At 41.6% G+C, this 24,415-nt stretch overlaps 1 protein-coding gene across 2 annotated transcripts in view; it reads left to right on the top strand.

The window, feature by feature from the left end:
- atrnl1a (attractin-like 1a) overlaps positions 1 to 24,415 on the top strand; it is a 449,940-nt gene that overhangs the window by 52,469 nt on the left and 373,056 nt on the right. For both annotated transcript variants that reach the window (XM_034184477.1, XM_034184476.1), the window contains exons 2-8: positions 3,372 to 3,455; positions 6,733 to 6,846; positions 8,446 to 8,574; positions 11,369 to 11,577; positions 13,112 to 13,286; positions 15,038 to 15,125; positions 22,300 to 22,546. In XM_034184477.1, coding sequence (XP_034040368.1) covers positions 3,372 to 3,455; positions 6,733 to 6,846; positions 8,446 to 8,574; positions 11,369 to 11,577; positions 13,112 to 13,286; positions 15,038 to 15,125; positions 22,300 to 22,546 — 1,046 coding nt within the window. The remainder of the gene's footprint in view (positions 1 to 3,371; positions 3,456 to 6,732; positions 6,847 to 8,445; positions 8,575 to 11,368; positions 11,578 to 13,111; positions 13,287 to 15,037; positions 15,126 to 22,299; positions 22,547 to 24,415) is intronic.

Below are 24,415 nucleotides of genomic sequence, written 5' to 3'. Positions count from 1 at the left end.
GCTAATGGAGCTGTTGGATGCTAATGGAGCTGTTGGATGCTGATGGATGCTGTTGGATGCTGATGGAGCTGTTGGGTGCTGTTGGATGCTAATGGAGCTGTTGGATGCTGATGGATGCTAATGGAGCTGTTGGATGCTAATGGAGCTGTTGGATGCTGATGGATGCTGTTGGATGCTGATGGAGCTGTTGGATGCTGATGGAGCTGTTGGATGCTGATGGATGCTGTTGGATGCTAATGGAGCTGATGGATGCTGATGGAGCTGTTGGATGCTGGTGGAGGTGTTGGATGCTGATGGATGCTGTTGGACGCTGATGGAGGTATTGGATGCTGTTAGATTCTGTGCGCTCGCTGACTCCCTTCTCGTTTTCCTTCATGTTATCCTGAGTGCTCCTAACAGTCCTCATCAGCAGATATGATCGGCTTTTCTTGATATTTGGTCAAATCCACAGAGTGTGATGAGTTCAAATGCACAGTCACACATTATCGCCATGACCCTGGTACGGTTTGAGGAGGGGTGTGGTTAGCTGTCCTGGACCTTTCATTGGGACAGACCTGTGCCAGTTTAGTTTTCAAACGTCCTGTGGCCAAATGGATAACATTCCCACCTTGGCGGTGGCTCTGCTCTCGCTCTGCAGAGGCCGCGATCCTTACACGTGTGCACCGAGAAGTGACGTGCACATGACAACATGCTGTGCCAACTGTCACCTCGCGCAGAGTCCTTCATGTTGTGGAAGACAGATGTGACTGGACACGCACGCTGAAACCGCAAACATACCGCAACCACTACCGACTGTTGCCATCCCCATGGCAACAGGAACATGCACAGTGTTTTATTTTTTTTTTTTTACCTTAAGTTATGTTTTTGCCCCAGTTTGTTTCTTTGTTTGTCTGTTTGTGAACAGTCTGGAACTCAAAATATTTAATATATTATGATATTTTTCCAGAGGATTCATATCCTGATAGGCACGAACTGATTCAATTTTCAAGGTCAAAGGTCAAATCAGGAAAAATCTTGGCAATTTGGAAAAATTACTATTTTTTAACATTGAACAATTTTTCAAAAATTCATAACTGTCAAAAAAGATCAATTCTTTTGTCATATTTGACAGCATTATGTAGGATGGTTTCCTTTATCAACTGACAAAGCTTGATCCTGATCTGATCCAGATTACAGATTTTAACATTCAAATCCCATTTAATGCATATTTTACATTATATCTTAATCAAATGTGACTGTACTGAGATTACCCATAATGCACTGGGCACAGCATGTCCACACTAAAACCTTCAAAATGAGTGCATTACTTTAAAACTAAAACATATGTCTGATATTTTCACTTTATAAAACTTCAGATGTGACATTAATTTAAATAACTTGTCAGAAATTAGTTTGGTTAAAAATTTAACCATAAGTTAAAACTGTATGCCTCTGGGTGACTTCGGTGATATTGCCAGCAAACTAGTATGGGGTCAAAAGAAATTAGTTTTTTTTTTTCCTCCCGGTGAGCAGTTTTCCTTCTTCTCCAGATGATAGAGCAGTTTTTTTCTGAAAATAGCTCTTCTCTGTTTGCAGATGATAAAACTGCCCATCTAATACACTCAAATCTTTGATGTCAGACTTTATAAATGTTAGCGGTCTAAAAATTACCACACCAAAATTTATCAGAAGATAATTAGTCCACTGATGGTTTTATGGAATAATGAAAACATTATCTTCGATAATTAGTGGTTAACGGATTAGCAGAACTGTGCCCACCACTGGTCATTAGACACTTTATTAATGTCTTTCAAGGAGAAAAATTAGCTCTTTTATTAAGGTGCATATTTGTCTCAACATTTAGCTAAATATTTAGCTCAATGTTTGTAAATATTTGGCTATATGTGTAAATACTTAGCATGAACTAATCTGAAAAAGTTTTAGGTATGACAGAAAATGTAGTTTGTTTTTTGTTCCCCTAATTTTTGGTCTCCGTCTGTGGATCAAAAGAAAATCACCACAACCACGTTATGTGCTGAGGGTTAACAAAACTAGATTAAATACATATATCTTGTAATTTGTTAAAGTGTACACTGCATCACATGCAGGCACACAACAAAAGAAGGTCAGATTCAAGTCATTTCAGCTAATAATGTGAATTCAGCTCAAGTTCTAAACAATCCTTAGAAATAGCAGTGGGCAGTTTGTCCTCTCCGGTGAGGTTCGAACCCATTCTTACAACTTGTCTGTCTGCTTTCAAAAAACTTTTATTTCCTAAACTGGCTGCCTGCCTCGTTCTTCCTGTAATGAAGTTTGTGACCTGGGTGAGAGGGATCGGCCCCAATCTTCCTTACATGGCTCAGGGCCCTGGAGGCACACAGGTCCTGTAGGGATAGCAGACTGCAGTTGATCACCTGCCCTTATATCTATCTGTGGTGCAAATTTGGTGAGAAGCCGTGCAGTAGTTTTGATGTAATCCGCCTAACAGACAGACAAACAAACAAATAAATAAACGCTGATGATTTTATTACATCCTTGGTGGACGTAATAATAATAATAATAATAATAATAATAATAATAATTGTACCTTTGTGATAGACTGGTGTCCTGTCCAGGGTGTCCCCTGCATCACGCCCTATGACTGCTGGGATTGGCTCCAGCCCCCATGATCTTTTGTAAGTGGGTATAAAAGCTGAATGAATGAATGAATGAATGCTGCCATCTGCATCATCTGTTTCAATCTTACGATTTTTTCTATTCAGTAATGTCACATCCAGCATTTGCACGTTTCATCGTTTCAAAACACCCGCTCCCACTGTTTTAAGGCACTCTTCTCCATGTATCGACTGACACAAGGTGGAGTCTTGACATCGTTCAAACCCACTTCTCAGATGTGAATGCAGCCTCCTTTTTTATTAAAATTTTTTATTTTTATGGTCTCATGAGTACAGATGTCAGTCAAGGGCGATCATCTTAAAATCAGCCCAGGTAATCGGGGGGCTGATTAACTGGTGTGATCCATTGAGTCATTTCTTAAAGGTGTATGACTGTAACCCTTCTTCACTCATTGGACCATCAGTCACTCCAGACCCGGTTTGGCCGGTCCCATCGGCTCCCAAAACACAGTCCCACATCCACGCTTTTGGAAGTGCTTCCAAACATTCAGCATCACATGATCAGACCGACTGTGACCACGAGAATGTGTCTCTTTGTGTTCAAGGGTCACGAGATTTAAAAAAATTTCCACTCCAGATGACTCAGTTTGTGGCTGATCTGTAATCCAACCCGAAACCATCTTTTGAGTGTTTGAAGGCCTCACCAGTGCTCAGAAGCAGATAAGCGGTATGTGTGTGTGTGTGTGTGTGATGAGTGTATTCTGTGTGTTTTGACAGGCTGACGGACCTGTCCGGCTCGCTCACAGACGGCCCCGTCAACTATAAGTATAAAACCAAGTGCACGTGGCTGATTGAAGGACAGTAAGTACTGATCCGTTCCTGATCCTAAGCGCCTTGGGGCAACTGTTTGTTGTGATTTGGCGCTATATAAATAAAATTGATTTGATTTGATTTTGATCGTCCCGTCACCTTAATCTCACTTGTTTAAATGTTTTTTTTTTTTTTTAAGTTCTGACCATAAGGCTTTTTGATTCTGTACAAACAGGAATGATTTGTATGAAATATACTTAGCGTCCATTAATTGCCGAGTGGACGCTGCACACGGTAATAATCATGTAATTACACCTTAAGTCCTGTGTGCGTCTCAGCCTGCGGTCAGTGTTCCATTCTTCTTTTCCTCTAAATAGTTTGTATACTTCCTCTTACAGTAAATGTTTCTTGAGAAAATGCATTTTGTGTTGTTTAATTCATTATTTCGACCAAGAACGATACGACGCAGTTTCTGCTTCGGGTTGTTGCTTTGATCATTTGTTGCCTCGGGGTCTGTTTTTGGCTGAAAGTTATCAGAACAGCTCAGAAACGTGTTTTGACAGCTCAGACTTCAAATGATGACGATCAACACAGAAGGGCCATGACATGAAGGGCCGCAAACATAATTCAGAAATAATTTATTTTCACAGCGTTCTACGACTGTCACACACAAATAAAAATCACCAAACTCCAACTGTTAAAGACTTAAAAATAACCCCCCCACCCCCACGCAAGGTGTTAAAACCTCATTAACATGGGGTTAAAGCCCATACGTTTAGGCTATAATAAAGATGACATCATAAAATAAGGTTAAATAAGAACTCACACTCAAAAAAACAGATTGGTTGAACCATCTACCAATATACACTCAACAAAAATATAAATGCAACACTTTTGGTTTTGCTCCCATTTTGTATGACATGAACTCAAAGATCTAAAACTTTTTCCACATACACAATATCACCATTTCCCTCAAATATTGTTCACAAACCAGTCTAAATCTGTGATAGTGAGCACTTCTCCTTTGCTGAGATAATCCATCCCACCTCACAGGTGTGCCATATCAAGATGCTGATTAGACACCATGATTAGTGCACAGGTGTGCCTTAGACTGCCCACAATAAAAGGCCACTCTGAAAGGTGCAGTTTTATCACACAGCACAATGCCACAGATGTCGCAAGATTTGAGGGAGCGTGCAATTGACATGCTGACAGCAGGAATGTCAACCAGAGCTGTTGCTCGTGTATTTAATGTTCATTTCTCTACCATAAGCCGTCTCCCAAAGGCGTTTCAGAGAATTTGGCAGTACATCCAACCAGCCTCACAACCGCAGACCACGTGTAACCACACCAGCCCAGGACCTCCACATCCAGCATGTTCACCTCCAAGATCGTCTGAGACCAGCCACTCAGGCAGCTGCTGAAACAATCGGTTTGCATAACCAAAGAATTTCTGCACAAATTGTCAGAAACCGTCTCAGGGAAGCTCATCTGCATGCTCGTCGTCCTCATCGGGGTCTCGACCTGACTCCAGTTCGTCGTCGTAACCGACTTGAGTGGGCAAATGCTCACATTCGCTGGCGTTTGGCACGTTGGAGAGGTGTTCTCTTCACGGATGATGCGAAGGAGATGTGTTGCACTGCATGAGGCAAATGGTGGTCACACCAGATACTGACTGGTATCCCCCCCAATAAAACAAAACTGCACCTTTCAGAGTGGCCTTTTATTGTGGGCAGTCTAAGGCACACCTGTGCACTAATCATGGTGTCTAATCAGCATCTTGATATGGCACACCTGTGAGGTGGGATGGATTATCTCAGCAAAGGAGAAGTGCTCACTCTCACAGATTTCGACTGGTTTGTGAACAATATTTGAGGGAAATGGTGATATTGTGTATGTGGAAAAAGTTTTAGATCTTTGAGTTCATCTCATATAAAATGGGAGCAAAACCAAAAGTGTTGCGTTTATATTTTTGTTGAGTATAGTTGCTTGATCCGGTATTGGTTATTTCCAACAGATACATACCAGTCCGTTGGTACAGTGAGCAGTGCTACTGTTTTCCCTCTGATTTTTGGAAACGATAGACTTCTCTGAGTATATTTGACTTTAACTAGGCCAAATTTATTATGGTTTTGAGTCTCAAAATTGAAGAAATACACACACTGACTCCAGGGTTAATCTTGATTGGTTAATTGGTCACATCAGTGTTGTGGATTGGTTCATTTCGACTAATATATTGGTTGATTTGGCTAATTAATTTTTAGAATGTAGGTTTTATAATGCAGGTTCCTAATTTCATGGTGTGATGTGCTTGCAATGACAATGAAGCTTCTGTCTATTTACTGAATACAAGAGCTCTTCACGAAATTCTCTTGTACCCTCATTAATGGGAAAAAACCACCAGATGGAGATATTGCTCCATTTCAAGAACCTTGAGCACAGACTGCTGTGGGACAAGAAGACACACCTGTTGTTTATAGCAGCAGATTTGCATCATATTTACATGGCACCTCATTAAATAACAGGGGTGGAATTGATAGTGCAGACTTATAGATGAACAGAGCAGTTAATAGTTGACAAAACTGTTAGTGCTACCAATGTCTGGACCTGGACCGAGTGTGAATCGAGGTCTGTGCTGCTCGCTACTTGTCCGTGCCCTTGGACAAGTTATTGAATCTGCATTGTCTCAGTCCTCCCAGCTATAACTGGGTACCAGCCTTGACTGAGGAAGTGACCTGTGGTGGACTGATGTCCCCTCCAGGGGGAGCTGTAGACGCTCACTCGCTTCATGCTGCATGCAACTGATGAACAAAGACCTTTGTTGCCCCCTTGCTCTGCACAGTAAGTTTTGCAGAGCAGCATGATTCCTGCAGGGACGGTATCGAGTCATAGTCATTTACACTATAATAAAACTGATTTACCACTAGGATAGAGTTTTTTTTTAACTCTTTGAGGTGGGATCCACTGTATAGCAAACAGTGACTCTTCTAAACCACACAGCCTCATTACACAAGATAGCATTTAACAAAAACTTTAGATTTGAAACCAAATATTATTTTTAACTTGTTATAAAGGACAAAACAAAACAAAACAAAAATCTTTAATCATCCAATCCGGCTACAATAAACCATGTTTTCAAACCACTTCAACCGAGTTTAAATGGGTTTAACTTTGCTATAATTCAGTTATTGACCAGCTTCCACCATCTCTTGTATTTTATTTGTGTGTCTTTTGTCATTTTCTCAGATTTCTATGTTTTCTTATTATTGGAAAAATGATTTAGAGAAGATGTTGAATGTGTATTTTGATTGTTGTCTCTTTGTCTCAGTCCAAACGCGGTTCTCCGGCTGCGCTTCAATCACTTTGCCACTGAGTGCAGCTGGGACCACACGTACATCTACGATGGGGACTCCGTCTACGCCCCGCTGGTCGCTGTCTACAGGTGAGCGCCACACACAGAGGAAACGAGGGGGACAATTTAGAACATCTGTGATGAATTTTAATGACTTTCCGTGCAGATAATTGAGGAAATAATGTCATTGTCGGCAGGTTGACCCCCTTTAGGCATTTTTAATAAAAACACAACCGACAGGTGCGTGTGGCGGCACAGAGTCATTAAAAATGGTGCACAGTGGTTCAGTGGAGATGCAGTTTCTGCTGTGCTCCAACACACCTTATCACGCGGTCTCTTAAAACCAGCAAAAAATAATCTGCTGTTTGAATGTGCAAAGCGCAGAATTACATAAGATTAGAGCCTGCAGTAAATGTGCTTAGAGTGTTCAGTGTGTGTGTGGATGTGTGTGTGTGGATGTGTGTGTGGGGGGGGGGGGGGCAGCTGCAGCAGTGGAGAGGTTTTACATCATTACATCATTGACGAATTTGCATTTATTAAAAAAAAAAAAACACAAGTTGACTACATTTCAAAATTAAAATCTTTGATTGCATGAAATAAAAGCTGGACTGTGGAACGAACCTTTGGATGAAATGTTTTGGAGCCTCTTGATGAAGGTGTCACCTTTGACAGAAGGCTGAAAGTTGGAGGTTACGAACATTTGAGAAAAAATGTCAAATCGGACTGATGCATTTTCCTGAATCTGCTCCGATTTTCTTTGTAAATCCTGAAAATATGTGTCAACAAATTCAAGGGAGAGAGAAATCAAGTCACCACATCCACCGTACTATGGAACCGGTTTGGGTCCTGGAAGGCAGCTGCATGCTGGTTCGTGCACAGAGAAATGCACCATATGGCCAAAAGTGTTGCTGTTCCCTCCATGACACTCCTCATCTCAGTCTCCATAAGTAGCTGTTCATTTGACACGTCACTGGGATCCGAGACATCAAGTCTTCACTGTAGGTCCCTCTGAAAGTCCAAGTCTCACAACCATGCAGGAAGCACCAGGATCCTAAATATTTGGCCTTCATAGCACCAAACCCCTCTGTCCAGAGAACTCATGACCCTAGAAGCTCTTCAAACGTGTCTCTCAAGGCACCAAGACAACTAAACCCCTGGGAGAACTCTGCCCAGGTTAGGGGTAAGGTTAGTTCCAGGGCCAGTTCACACCTGGGGTTGAGGTCGCATTGGATTGACGTCTCCCTTATCCTCTGTCAACTTTAAACACACGAAGACCCAGAGACATGGACTTCACTGCTGACATAAATGTACAAGTTTGACACTTTCCCCACATCCAGAAACACTTCAGATGGCCAAATCCAGGAAGTCAGTAAAAGCCTGGATGTCAGTCCTGATCCAGGACCATCACAAGCACAGACCAAAGGGCAGGTCAGCCATCACGCTCATATCAGTCAGGACACAGCGGTGTGTGGCACCTCCGTCGTCTTGACCTGCTTTCAGTTTATGGGAAATGTGGTGGACGGATGAACATCATCAACACTTACTCTTGATTGATTGATGTTCTTCATACTCAGCGAAATGTTCCATTTTACAATATTTCAGTATCAGCTTGTCAAACACCATGTTGACCCTGATATTGTTAATCCCACTGTGGAGTCACTGTTTTTCTCTCTCTTTTTTTCCCCTCAGTGGTCTCGTGGTACCAGAGAGCAGAAATAACGAAACAGTCCCTGAGGTGGTGACGACATCCGGCTACGCTCTGCTTCATTTCTTCAGTGATGCTGCCTACAATCTAACCGGCTTCAACATCGCCTACTCGTATGTCTACATGTCCACCCTCAATCACTCATTTTACTTCTAAAGTTGCATAAAAAATAAAGCAGGAATTTGGAGAAAAATGGTTCATTTACACAGGATTGAAATAATTTGAGATGTTTGCTCAAAAGCATCCATTACATAGAGAGAAACTGATCTGGATGGGGATTTGGTGATTTATTTAGTTACCTTTGCCATTTTTTAAAATTCATCCTAATCAGTTTGACAAAAAAATAAGCCGTTGTTCTTGATGAAACTCGCCACTTACTGTAATTTGTCACATTTTTCAAAAAAATGCATCATGAAGAGGAAAAAACAACAACATGTACAAGGTGCACCGGCCTATAAGTAACATTTATTTTTGAAAAGTGTCACTGCTTCATGCATCATGTTAGCCAGTAGAAGTTAGAAAGCTAATTAATGTTGCTCTACAAGGTATGAAAAAAAAAAAAAAAGTAAATTGCATAATGTGTAGTGTAATTCAATGTTTGAAAACTACATACATTATTTATTTATAGTACAAAAAATGTAAACAATAACAGAATTAGCTTAGTTGACTTGCTGTTATTGCTGTTCCACATAGTCCCAATAAGTGTTATTCCAAGTAGTATTAACGTTATGGTACTACTTCTTATTCCAGAGTGTGGGCTTTCAGTTTGAGAGCATGATTTCTTAAATTTGCTAATTCTCCAAGACAAAAAAAAAAAAAAGAGGTTCTTTTCTTTATTCAATATACAGGAACAGCTTGTCATACATGTACACAATGCCATTTTATGGCCATAGATGATAATACAGTAAAAAAACACTGGGTTTATAGTCTGGAAAATACAACCATTTCCATGCCAACTATTTCATATGATGTCATCGAAATGTATGCGTAATCCAATGAACTGACATATGCATTTCAAAATTTTGCATTCAGAAATTATGATTAGCATTAATAATAATAATGATAACAACAATAATAATAATAATAATGAGATAGGGTGAGAAGGTCGGTCATCTGTGAGGAGCTCAGAGTAAAGCCGATGCTCCTTCGCGTTGAAAGGAGCCAGCTGAGGTGGTTCGGGCATCTGGCAAGGATGCCTCCTGGGCGCCTCACTAGGGAGGTGTACCAGGCACATCCAGCTGGAAGGAGATCCCGGGGAAGACCCAGGACTAGGTGGAGAGATTATACCTCCACACTGGCCTGGGTGGTCAATGTGGCACGAGAAAGGGAAGTCTGGGGTCCCCTGCTGGAACTGTTGTCCCCGCGACCCGAACCCGGATACGCGCTTGAAGATATGATGATAATAAAACGTGAGCGGAATATCGGTCATTTTTGTCAGTCACATGATCACTGCTGTGTGGTTGACAATTACGTAGGTTCCGTACAAATTTTGTGCTTTAATTTACATACATTTTATTATGAACGCTTTGTGAGGATGAGCTGAACCAACACAGCAAAATCATCACACGGTGTCAAAATTAACACTGTCCCAGAGTTCAAGATAGACTGTTGACAGAATCAAAGTCAAACTTTCTGACATATCAGAGTGTAATTTTAAAACTTTAACGTTGGATTGATACATGTGTTCTTGTTTGGGCAGACCCCAGGTTGGATTTGAACCCACAACCTTCTGGTTATGAAGCCTCCAACACTGCTGTAACACTGCCACTGAAAACTGAAAGCAGGCATCAAAAGAAGGCATCGACAGAGTTAAAATGACGTTTTCACAGTGTTAAATTTTGTATATTTGAATCAACAACTGATTTGTTCAACGACAACAAAACTGTGCAGAGTTTAAATAGTGTGTTAAGAGTTAAAGGAGAACTTGTAACATTTTCCTCCGTGTAATGTGGAGTTGTGTCAGGAAGGGCATCCGGTGTAAAACCTGTGCCCAATCAACATGCAGATTGACCTTGGATCTGCTGTGGTGACTCCGAGTGGAAAAACGAGGGAGCAGCTGAAGGGACTTACTTTACTTTTTATTTGGACATTTATCTTTAAATTTTGATTGTATATGTTATTTTTCTTGTACGAGGCTCCTGGTGTCAGTTTGTGTCTCTCCTTATCTGTGCAGCTGCAAATTAAACAATTTCCTTTGGGGTTAAAAAAGTCATCTAATTCTGATTCAATTTTTTAGATGCTCTTGGGGGTAATTTTTTACAATCTGGACAAAAATTAATTTAATTGGCATATTATTAATTTGGAACCCAATCACCACTAAGAGCCACCCGGCTAATTACTGGGTGCAGCAATCAGAAACACTCAGAGTAAACCGCTTCTTATCGTGAGCAAACAGGCATAAAAATGGCCCACCGGGAGCAACTTGGAGTTTAAAGTCTTTGCTCAAGGGCCCTGAGTGAATTTCCAGTCTGATGGGGATTTGCACAAAGTCTTCTGCTGACAAACCGACAGCTTTAACCACCTAATCGTCACCTCCCCAGATAATGACCATCTCAGTGTGGAGGTTTACTTCTGGGAGGCGTCTCGCTACACCACCCTGTCATCATCTGTGTTCACTAAAACGTGCTGTTTAACTTTTACACTTACTTACGTATGCACAGGGACTCGAAAAGAGACACATCGTGTTTAATCTTTAGAGATCGGTTCATGGAGCAGCAGCGGTGGCCACAAACAAAAGGCACTAGAAATGAAGATGAGTCACACCTGCTCCTAATTCCATCATGCATGTGATGAACCAGTTATTCCCTGCAACAATCCCATGCATGTCCAGCAGGTGGCAGAAAAGCTGTGTGAATGTTCAACCACACTTGCTCCTAATTTTCATCATCGTGTTTGTGTCTTTTCTAGGATTAATTCGTGTCCCAACAACTGCTCGGGTCACGGCAGGTGCAGCACGGCGAACTCGGTGTCAGGTCGCGTGTACTGCGAGTGCGACAAGTACTGGAAAGGAGAAGCGTGCGACGTCCTGTACTGCAGGAACAACTGCGACAGCCCCGAACACGGCTACTGCGACCTGACCGGAGAAAAACTCTGCGTCTGCAACGACAGCTGGCAAGGTAAGGAGACGATCGGAGCAATAACGAGATGGACCGAAACACGGTGCTCGGCATGTGGTGAGAACTTTTTCACGCAATGTGTGATGGAAGCTTAATTGGCAAAACTGGTTAGATGAACAACTACTTGCTCCTTGATATTATTAAATTTAATTCTTAATTAAATTCTTGAAATTTATTTTGAACATAAAAGAAAAAATAAAACAACAGACAATCTAAAATTAAAGTTTTAAAGTTAAATTAAGAATAAACACAATTCAGAAGGCTGATCAATTAATCAAATACCAAAAACAGAAATGGTGACTTGAAACAATTTGTCAATAAATAAATAAATATAGACAAAGACTGTTTTTACAGATAAACTGCCTGAAAACGCGTCACATCAAACACAAGACAAATAAACTGTTGCCACATTTTGACTAGTTAAAAGTTTCTCTGCTTTTAAAGAGATTAAAACTGATTTGTTTTTTTTTTTGTTTTTTTTTCCAGATTTATTGATAGTACAGGGGTGGTGGCCAAGTGGTTAATGCGCTTGGTTTCAGTGCAGAAGGTTCCGGGTTCAAATCCCACCCCTGCCACATTTCTCCATGTAATGTGGAGTTGCGTCAGGAAGGGCATCCGGCGTAAAACCTGTGCCAATTTAACATGCAGATCCACCTTGGATCTGCTGTGGCGACCCCGAGTGCAAACAAGGGAGCAGCCGAAGGGTCTTACTATTGATATTACAGAACGTAAAGCTCTTCCAGTCTGGACATTTTACATTGGTGTAGCACTGCCCCCTGCTGGACGTAAGGTGTAAAGACAGTAAAGACACGGTGACATCTTTTGTTTGCATACTGTCAGTAACAATGTTTTGTAAGGTCAAATCAGAGGTACTTGTACTTTGAGTATTTCTACAGCTGAGGCAAATATTGTATTTTTAAACTCCACGACATTTATCTGACAGCTTAGTTATTTTGTAGATTCAGATTATCAATATTAATAATAAAAAATGTTTATTGGACCACAGGGGGAAATTCACCATAAAGTAATATAGAAAATGTCTATAGTTTAATTAAAATTAACTCCACATTAACTTGGTGCAAAATTAGAGTGATGACCACATTAATGCACCTGCTTATTCCAGACCGATCCCAGTGGTCACTGGGGGAGAGGCGGGGTTCAGATCTGGACAAGACGCCAGTCTCCTCCAGTCAATCACATTCACTCACACAGATGGTCAAGTCAAAGTCACCAGTTCACCCTGAATGTCTTCAAAGTTGGGAGTAAAAACAATGTGAGCATGCAAACTCCTCACAGAAAGGACCAGGTGGGACGCGAACCCACCACCACCTTCTTGCTCTGAGGCAACAGTGCAAACCGCTGAACCACCGTTGACGGATTTGGTTTAACTCTGCTTGGTGTGGTACCATATTTCCTGACTGCAGAGAACTTTTAACTCTGTAAAGTGTGCGAGTACTGCATGTGTAAAACGATTGCTGTGGTATTTATGATTGGAGACAATAAAGGTCCCTGCTCTCCTTCCTCTGTGCCTCAGGTCCAGACTGTTCTCTCTCCGTCCCCTCCACAGAGGCATTCTGGGTAGTCTCCAGCGTCAAGCCATCAGCTCAGTCTCTGAGCCGGGCGTCCCATCGAGCCCTGGTGCACTCTGGGCTGATGTGGGTGGTGGGTGGATACTCCTTCAACTACTCCAACTACCACATGGTACTGAAGTGAGTAACTGGAGAAGGTTGGATTAGAACAGACATACAACTAAGTCATCACTTTTATAGCCAGCTGACTTTAAAAATCACACTTAGAGTTAACTTAAATTACTTTAATATATCAATGTCAGCTGTGGTTGTGTATGTCTGTCTGCCTGTAATGCAGTATGTATTTTAGTTAGAGCCTGACTGATATATCTGTTAGCCAAAATATCGTCAAATATGAACTGCTCCTGAACATATCGGTATCTGCATGTTTTGCCAATATGAAAACTTTTATTTTACAGAATAAATGATCCAGAAAGAACACTTTGATGCTGTTGTAAATGGCATCATTATATATTTTGTCAATGCTGTCAAGCATGGCTGTGACGCCATCACCCCTAGGTCACATTAGCTACAAGAAACAGAGGCAACGTGACCAGCTGCTGTTAATTTTCAGTCAGAGTGGGTGTTTCACAGTGACAAGAGACAGGTGATCCCTATGGTGCCTGGTAGGCGTGGCCAAAATAGATGTGAATTCTATTTTATGCAAATGCTGTCAACTAAGTGAAGGCAGTGTGACATGTTGATTATTGGTTATATTTGTAGTTATTTTACTCCCTAATATTGATATCAGCCCCCCAAAAATCCATATCAGTCAGGCTGTAATTGTAGTATAATATATAATATGTTGTACTGGAGCTCTTGGCAAAGCTCTGTTGTACTTGCATTAATGATAAGTGTCCACCAGGTGGAGATATTCCATTTCAAGAACCTTGGAACACAACAATAACCATTCTGTTGCTTATAGTAGTAGATGTAATATGTAGTATGTGATGTAATAATGTATTGTAATGACAACCAACGAGAAGCGTCTTGCCAAAACAACCACACAGAATCTACATTATGACAGCCTTATGGACTCTGTTATTATGTCCATCGTTACGCAACATCCAAATATTTATGAACCTGAATGTATGTCAAAGCAGGGCACAAATTGCTGTGAAATCTCACGCTGGTGTACCCTGATAGTCTTTAAGAAACTTAAAGATTAAGACACAGAATGGTAAAGGTATGTGGCGCAGGGTGAGGGAAGCCACCAAGACGTACAACAATATGGAGCTACGAGCTTCAGTGGCTGACTGGACAGAATGAGTCAGTATTTTTTTCTGTTGCTTCACCAGTCAAAGCTGCAAGACAGAGTGGAACACAGAATGTTTATTTTTTTAAGAAAGTTTGACATGTACCTTCTGGCAATTTTTTGTTGTTGCTTCATTTTTATATATATTATTATTATTATATACGTATTATTATATATTTTGAAAATTGTCTTCTCCAGACAGATTTACCATCTAGTACCATATTGTATCCTCCCCCCCAAATGATTGATGTAAATTAAGTCCAAAACATATGCAGTGACTTTGAAATGTTCATGTATCCATCCCGACTCATTGAAAGAAAACTGGCTATAAAAGTGATGAATTGTATAGAGAGTATAGTCCTTATATATAGTTTGTCCACATACTTACAGGCTGAGAAAGTAGAGGGACTGTGCAGAGAAACTGGTGTAATTCTTAAATGTTTAATGTGATACTTTTGTCAAACCCAAGTCGACACGACAAGAACTTTTACAGACACCAATATATTTCATAAAAGGATAGTCGGACGTGTTGGTGCTGCAGGAAAAACAAGGACAAAGCTTTCAGCCGCGTTGGTGAATTTCAGGTTTATTGCAGACATTTGTCCATTAATGGTGTTTTTCTTCCATCTGTGTGCAGTTACAACCTGCAGAGCAGAACGTGGGACACGGTGCCCACCAGCACCGGGCCGGTCTACAGATACGGACACTCGCTGGCTCTATTTCAGGTACTGGTTGGTTCAAATGGACTACAAACTGCACAGAATGATAACATAACACTGACATTTTAATACTTTCAGCAATGGAGCTGATACTTTTATCCAAAGTGACTGACAAGTGAGGAATCACCATCAAGCTCCAGTTATGAAGCAGCTTGTCCTGTACAAGTCCTTTTCTCATTGGTTGAATGTGTTCCTTGAAAGCTGATGTTCAGCGAGTCTTAGAAAAGTTTTGTTTGTGCTTAAAACTTTGAGCAGACATCAGGTGGAGAGTTTCCCTGATGGCTGCCTGTTTGTTTACAGTTATGTCCTGTATTTCTTCGTTAGTGGACGTCCAGTAGGTGCTAGTGTTATCCTTGTGCTATCTGTTCTTCTTCTGTCCGTGTGCGGATGCGCTGCACACCCACATTCGGTTGTTGTCCGCTCATTTCATCAGAGCCCCAAATCCACCGGAGACCAACGGATTAGGTGGAAAAAGTATTTCAGTCCATTATAATCAGTTGACTAAACCATCAGAGTGTGACTCCACCGTTAGGGTAGTTAGGAATGTTCACAGTTGTTTGGTTACAAGCCATCACCTCGTGTGCCTGAGCCATTGTTGAGGGCTACTTGTTTGGCCAAAGCCTCGTTAGCCGCCTTGTGTCCATTGTTCCTTTTGGACCTTCATGGTTATGAAGGTCACAGGGCACATAAGGTCCCCACTGTCCTACATGATCTGTGACCCAGGTGTCATGATGCAGGACGTTAGAAGATGAGGTACGGTCAGAGGTGCTGGGTTTTCAAGAGTTTCTTGCTTGGCTTTGATTGCATTCGGCAGCTCGTTCTACCATCTGGGGACCACAGGTGAGAATAATCTGGGAACAACCCCAGGTTTCTTTTCAGCACTGTAGCCAGGCTGACAAAGAGTCAGAGCTCTATTGAGCTGAGTATTCCATTAACTTTAACTAGTAATGACTTCATGACTTTCTTTGCTAACAAAATTTTAACTATTAGAGAAAAAATTACTCATAACCATCCCAAAGACGTATCGTTATCTTTGGCTGCTTTCAGTGATGCCGGTATTTGGTTAGACTCTTTCTCTCCGATTGTTCTGTCTGAGTTATTTTCATTAGTTACTTCATCCAAACCATCAACATGTTTATTAGACCCCATTCCTACCAGGCTGCTCAAGGAAGCCCTACCATTATTTAATGCTTCGATCTTAAATATGATCAATCTATCTTTGTTAGTTGGTTATGTACCACAGGCTTTTAAGGTGGCAGTAATTAAACCATTACTTAAAAAGCCGTCACTTGACCCAGCTATCTTAGCTAATTATACGCCAATCTCCAACCTTCCTTTTCTCTCAAAAATTCTTGAAAGGCTAGTTGTAAAACAGCTAACTGATCATCTGCAGAGGAATGGTCTATTTGAAGAGTTTCAGTCAGGGTTTAGAATTCATCATAGTACAGAAACAGCATTAGTGAAGGTTACAAATGATCTTCTTATGGCCTCGGACAGTGGACTCATCTCTGTGCTTGTTCTGTTAGACCTCAGTGCTGCTTTTGATACTGTTGACCATAAAATTTTATTACAGAGATTAGAGCATGCCATAGGTATTAAAGGCACTGCGCTGCGGTGGTTTGAATCATATTTGTCTAATAGATTACAATTTGTTCATGTAAATGGGGAATCTTCTTCACAGACTAAAGTTAATTATGGAGTTCCACAAGGTTCTGTGCTAGGACCAATTTTATTCACTTTATACATGCTTCCCTTAGGCAGTATTATTAGACGGTATTGCTTAAATTTTCATTGTTACGCAGATGATACCCAGCTTTATCTATCCATGAAGCCAGAGGACACACACCAATTAGCTAAACTGCAGGATTGTCTTACAGACATAAAGACATGGATGACCTCTAATTTCCTGCTTTTAAACTCAGATACAACTGAAGTTATTGTACTTGGCCCCACAAATCTTAGAAACATGGTGTCTAACCAGATCCTTACTGTGGATGGCATTACCCTGACCTCTAGTAATACTGTGAGAAATCTTGGAGTCATTTTTGATCAGGATATGTCATTCAAAGCGCATATTAAACAAATATGTAGGACTGCTTTTTTGCATTTACGCAATATCTCTAAAATCAGAAAGGTCTTGTCTCAGAGTGATGCTGAAAAACTAATTCATGCATTTATTTCCTCTAGGCTGGACTATTGTAATTCATTATTATCAGGTTGTCCTAAAAGGTCCCTAAAAAGCCTTCAGTTAATTCAAAATGCTGCAGCTAGAGTACTGACGGGGACTAGAAGGAGAGAGCATATCTCACCCATATTGGCCTCTCTTCATTGGCTTCCTGTTAATTCTAGAATAGAATTTAAAATTCTTCTTCTTACTTATAAGGTTTTGAATAATCAGGTCCCATCTTATCTTAGGGACCTCATAGTACCATATCACCCCAATAGAGCGCTTCGCTCTCAGACTGCAGGCTTACTTGTAGTTCCTAGGGTTTGTAAGAGTAGAATGGGAGGCAGAGCCTTCAGCTTTCAGGCTCCTCTCCTGTGGAACCAGCTCCCAATTCAGATCAGGGAGACAGACACCCTCTCTACTTTTAAGATTAGGCTTAAAACTTTCCTTTTGCTAAAGCTTATAGTTAGGGCTGGATCAGGTGACCCTGAACCATCCCTTAGTTATGCTGCTATAGACTTAGACTGCTGGGGGGTTCCCATGATGCACTGTTTCTTTCTCTTTTTGCTCTGTATGCACCACTCTGCATTTAATCATTAGTGATCGATCTCTGCTCCCCTCCACAGCATGTCTTTTTCCTGGTTCTCTCCCTCAGCCCCAACCAGTCCCAGCAGAGGACTGCCCCTCCCTGGGCCTGGTTCTGCTGGAGGTTTCTTCCTGTTAAAAGGGAGTTTTTCCTTCCCACTGTAGCCAAGTGCTTGCTCACAGGGGGTCGTTTTTGACCGTTGGGGTTTTACATAATTATTGTATGGCCTTGCCTTACAATATAAAGCGCCTTGGGGCAACTGTTTGTTGTGATTTGGCGCTATATAAAAAAAATGATTGATTGATTGATGTTGGGATGGCAGTGCCGCACACCATGGCAGTTGAGGGGCAGCATACGTATGAGAGGATTTAAGAATGTAGGTGGGTGCAGACCCAGTTGTCACTTTGTTGGCCAACATGAGTGGCTTGACTGTGTTAACGTGCTGTTTTGCATTCTGGGTCATCTGTAAGGGCTTCACCGTGTAAGCTGGGAGGCTCGTTAGAAGGTTACAGGTGAGACATGGAACAGTAGCCGTAGGGACAGGGGCAAGGACAGGTCAAACCTCAGCAAGGAGGTGACAGAGCGTCTTTAAAAGTTGATGTTGCCTTCTTGGTCAGGAATACCATCCCATTCTGTCTGAGGCAGCAGCCTCCAGCTGTTTGGGGTCGAGATCAACTCAGTTCAGGTACATTTTCAGGTTGTCCTTGAATCTTTTCTTTTCATTTGTTCACAGCGCCCTCTGATGGTCACTATCAAAAAGCACACGTCACCAGCCCTCAGACTGGGGGCAGATTTACTTGAAACTTTATCTTCTAGTTCTTGTTGCGCCACGCTGTGGCAGCTGCATGTAACTGCATGTAGTTTGAGATCGCAGGACCCCACACTCCAGAATGCTGAGCATATTTTCTTGAATATAAGTCACAGGTTTTTTAACTAGATTTGTACTCATACTTATGCTGAGGTGCAACTAATATATAGAAAAATTCCACCTTTATTACTACTACTACTATGACAACGATGACGCTATATAAGGATTTCCCAGGAATCAATGCACCAAATTCCAGTAATAACAGAACAAAAGCAAATACTAAAAATAAACTATAATAAAGCAGAAAAGAACCCCAAACAGCTTCATAATATTATGGAGCCCTGGAAGTCATCACAAAATGTTTTACATGTGGAGAGAATGTGCTCGTTTTATTATATTGTGCGCATGTTTTGTTATATTGTGCGCACATTTGTTATATTGTGCGCTTTTTTAATGCGCACGTTTTATTATACTGTGCGCGCGTTTTATTATACTGTGCGCGCGTTTTATTATACTGTGCGCGCGTTTTATTATACTGTGCGCACGTTTTATTATACTGTGCGCACGTTTTGTTATATTGTGCGCTCGTTTTGTTATATTGTGCGCTCGTTTTGTTATATTGTGCGCTCGTTTTGTTATATTGTGCGCTCGTTTTGTTATATTGTGCGCTCGTTTGTTATATTGTGCGCTCGTTTGTTATATTGTGCGCTCGTTTGTTATATTTGGTGCTTGTTTTGTTATATTGTGTGCTCGTTTTATTATATTGTGCGCTCGTTTGTTATATTTGGCGCTTGTTTTGTTATATTGTGCGCACATTTTAAGCATTGTTTGAGTAAAACAAGGGCACGATCTACACTCAACAAAAATATAAATGCAACACTTTTGGTTTTGCTCCCATTTTGTATGAGATGAACTCAAAGATCTAAAACTTTTTCCACATATACAATATCACCATTTTCCTCAAATATTGTTCACAAACCAGTCTAAATCTGTGACAGTGAGCACTTCTCCTTTGCTGAGATAATCCATCCCACCTCACAGGTGTGCCATATCAAGATGCTGATTAGACACCATGATTAGTGCACAGGTGTGCCTTAGACTGCCCACAATAAAAGGCCACTCTGAAAGGTGCAGTTTTATCACACAGCACAATGCCACAGATGTCGCAAGATTTGAGGGAGTGTGCAATTGGCATGCTGACAGCAGGAATGTTAATCAGAGCTGTTGCTCGTGTATTGAATGTTCATTTCTCTACCATAAGCCGTCTCCAAAGGCGTTTCAGAGAATTTGGCAGTACATCCAACCAGCCTCACAACCGCAGACCACGTGTAACCACACCAGCCCAGGACCTCCACATCCAGCGCGTTCACCTCCAAGATCGTCTGAGACCAGCCACTAGGACAGCTGCTGAAACAATCGGTTTGCATAACCAAAGAATTTCTGCACAAACTGTCAGAAACCTTCTCAGGGAAGCTCATCTGCATGCTCATAGTCCTCATTGGGGTCTCGACCTGACTCCAGTTCGTCGTCATAACCGACTTGAGTGGGCAAATGCTCACATTCGCTGGCGTTTGGCACGTTGGAGAGGTGTTCTCTTCACGGATGAATCCCGGTTCACACTGTTCAGGGCAGATGGCAGACAGCGTGTGTGGCGTTGTGTGGGTGAGCGGTTTTCTGATATCAGTGTTGTGGATCGAGTGGCCCATGGTGGCGGTGGGGTTATGGGATGGGCAGGCATCTGTCATGGATGAAGAACACAGGTGCATTTTATTGATGGCATTTTGAATGCACAGAGATACCGTGACGAGATCCTGAGGCCCATTGTTGTGCCATACATCCAAGAACATCACCTCATGTTGCAGCAGGATAATGCACGGCCCCATGTTGCAAGGATCTGTACACAATTCTTGGAAGCTGAAAATGTCCCAGTTCTTGCATGGCCGGCATACTCACCAGACATGTCACCCATTGAGCGTGTTTGAGATGCTCTGGACCGGCGTATATGACAGCGTGTACCAGTTCCTGCCAATATCCAGCAACTTCGCACAGCCATTGAAGAGGAGTGGACCAACATTCCACAGGCCACAATTGACAACCTGATCAACTCTATGCGAAGGAGATGTGTTGCACTGCATGAGGCAAATGGTGGTCACACTAGATACTGACTGGTATCCCCCCCCAATAAAACAAAACTGCACCTTTCAGAGTGGCCTTTTATTGTGGGCAGTCTAAGGCACACCTGTGCACTAATCATGGTGTCTAATCAGCATCTTGATATGGCACACCTGTGAGGTGGGATGGATTACCTCAGCAAAGGAGAAGTGCTCACTATCACAGATTTAGACTGGTTTGTGAACAATATTTGAGGGAAATGGTGATATTGTGTATGTGGAAAAAGTTTTAGATCTTTGAGTTCATCTCATACAAAATGGGAGCAAAACCAAAAGTGTTGCGTTTATATTTTTGTTGAGTGTACTTAAACGTGGCCACAGTTTGTAAACGTGCATTCAATATTATCTTGACACATAAATGTTGGCTATTAGTCAACAAACCAGGAGACAGTGTAATACATTTCCCCATTAGAAATGTATCTGGTCAGAGTGCATCATCATGGTTTGGGCACAAAAGTACATATAGAGAACTCCAGCTGCCCAGCATGACATTATCTGGAGTTTAAACACTTTAAAAAGGATGCTGAGGGCGAAGCATCTCCCCATCGTGTGGATGACAATTTAGCTCATATTATGGAGTTAATTTTGAATGAAAGGAAAACGTGCGCACGTTTTAAAAAGAAAATATGCGCATGTTTTATTAATTCGAGGGCTCGATTAAAGGAAAACGTGCACGAATTATCACGGCCAGGAAAACGTGCGCATGTTTTATTAATTCGAGGGCTTGATTAAAGGGAAACGTGAACACGTTTTATTAATTCAAGGGCTCAATTAAAAGGAAAATATGCGCATGATTTCCTATTAATTTGTGGGCTCAATTAAAGGAAAACGGGCGCACAAATGATCATGGCCAGAAAAAAAATATCACCTTAAGTGACCTCTCCCGAGTTCCGTATAAAATGACCCCCCCCCCCCAAAAAACAGCAATCAAATGTCACATTACTGTTGTTGTGTTTCCATCAATTTGAGCCATCAATCTTTGCTCATCTGTATCAATTCATTTTCCATATGTTGTTCAGTGCACTTTTTTTGGTCCATCTGGCTTATGTTTTGGTCCTTTTGGACGCACAACACAGGCTGAGAGCTTTCTGCAAATGTCCACTCGTTATAGCTCCATCTTTTCTTTCATCCAAAGTGCATCAAATAACATCCATTGTATTGTCTAATGCACGTTTCTGTGTCCATGTTGCTTAGTTTTGGAATTTAATGGTCCTTATGTTAAGTAGCAGCACATGCTGTGGTGTGCACATGTGCTGCTGAGTTCCTGTCTGCTGTTAAACTCTCTCCCAGGGAGATGCTGTGTTAAAAAAGTAAATATTCATATGCAGAAAAAGGTGACATATACTTCAGAAGATATGTGTAGCTGTACACAGTAATCATACTGTCCAATCGCAGCACAAGGCGCTGCTTTCCAGCTTTAGATCATCTTTCTCTGCGTTTTCACGTAGGACAACCTCTACATGTTCGGCGGGAAACTGGAAGCCGGCTCGGCCAATGTGACGGACGAACTGTGGATATTCAACATTCCCAGGCGCACTTGGTCTCCACAGAAACCAGCCCCTCCCCTCCCCTGTGCGGTGGAGGGGCACACCGCCCACGTGGTAGAACTGACCGACAGCGAGCCGGTAATGCTGACGTTTTTTGGCTACTCGCCAATCTGCAGCTACACCAACAGAGTTCAGGAGTACCACATCAGTAAGTGCAGCTGCTGACTCTGCTCACATTGATTTGTTCCCTGGTGATCGCTTGATTGTTTTTTATTGATGGAAGTCAAACGCAGGCATTCATCAAGCCAGCTTTAATCTTCACTCAGATCTCTGAGGGGTTTGATACATTTTCTCATTTGTGTGTCAGGACAGCCCGAGTGGGGTCATAACCCCAAGGTTTGGAAACAGCTTGGGGTCATTTGTTATCTTTTACTTGGTTGCAAATCGGGTGTCAAACCTCAAGGCCTCCATAGTTATGAACGGAATCAGGTTGAGAGGTTTGTTTTTCTTTCTGGGGACAGATGGATAAATAATTAATTGGGGAATTTGTAGGAAATGTGCAAGTACGCATTTAATGTAAATTTCAAATGTCTCCTACAGACGTTAAATCATCCACATAATGCACAACACATAAAACTAACAAGAACAAAAAACATGCAAATTTGAAATACTTTGTAAAACCTCCAGCCAGCAACAACAGAAAAAAAACAAAACAAAACTGCAGACTCCTAAAACTAACAACCACTTCCAGAAGCGTGCAGCACCCTTCTGGATGTGTAAAAAGGCGCTAAGATTATCTATCAACTATATAACGCAGTGGTTCCAAATCCTCATCCTCAGAAGTGAAAGTACTGTGTATTTTCTTTTCCTCCCTGCATTAACTGCACGTGATGACCCAGTGGGGTTGTGTTCCATTGTGTGGTCACCTGACTGAGCTGATCTGGTCTACATAGATCAGGGACGAATGGAAAACATACAGCATGTTCCATCCTGAGAGCTGATTAATCCACACTGGACTAATGACCTTGCAAATTACTTTTCCATGCACAAAAATGCAGAAAAACTGAGAAATTTGAACAGTACTTCCAAAAACATGCAAAAGCTTTGTGCACTTCGAGCAGTCTTGGAGAGTAGCAGAATTACAAAGTGGTCTGTTCCAGATCTGTAAGTTTGCACACAGTGTGGAGCTCTGGCTTACCAAAGCAAATGCCACAATGGAAAAAACTAAATGTCTTGACCCCTGTTGACCCCTGGGTCACTACGGAACAAACACCGTAGGACCAGAACGTTTGGAATCAAGTTACTGGAGAGAATCATTTGATGAGGATCTGTGACCTTTAACCTGAGGGTTAAAATCACTTCTGATAAATCTGCTTCACCTTGGTCGAGGCTTGATGGTTTTAAATTTTTTGAGTTATTGCGATGCTCGGCCACTAGATGGCAGTGTAACACAGAGGTTTGAGCATTCTGCAGAGGAACCTGACGGCGTGCACGCTCACGGTGCACGTGCTCGGCCTGAATCGCAGAGCGGTGACACTCAGGCCAAAGTGCCTGCAGAAGATTAATGAATCCTTTTTTCCTTCTCTCCCTCCCTCTCTCCGACAGCACCCTCCCTCTTTTTTGTTTATCCTCCGGCCTTTGTGCTCCTCATCGTCTGTCTCCCTCGCTTCATCTTCACCTCTCTGAGCATCATTAGGCTTCAAGCGCTCACCTGAGAATGAACACGAGTTGAAACCATTGAACAGATGCTCAATTTGCAGCCGTCTTCACTTTTCTTTTAATTGACACATCTTTTAGTTAATGCATATTTTGTCTGGAGTGTATTTATGTTGTTCTGTATTTCCCAGAGTATACGTTGCACGAGTTAAAAATGTCTCTTGAAAAGGAAAACCTTTTTTTTCCCCCCTGTATTTTCAGCTATTTAATTTGTGAATTTTGTGTATTGTTATAAAGTAACTTTTATTTTTGGCATTTATTCTTTTGTCATTAGAGTTTATTTTGTTTAGTGCTTTGATTCCAGCAAAATACCTTTATAAATAGTCATTATAAATATTACTATTAATAAAGAAATGATTTT

Source organism: Thalassophryne amazonica, chromosome 13, assembly GCF_902500255.1.
Source record: "Thalassophryne amazonica chromosome 13, fThaAma1.1, whole genome shotgun sequence".
NCBI classification, from domain to species: Eukaryota; Metazoa; Chordata; class Actinopteri; order Batrachoidiformes; family Batrachoididae; genus Thalassophryne; species Thalassophryne amazonica.
The sequence above is the reverse complement of the archived record's forward strand: the minus strand, read 5'-3'. Positions and strand labels throughout refer to the sequence as shown.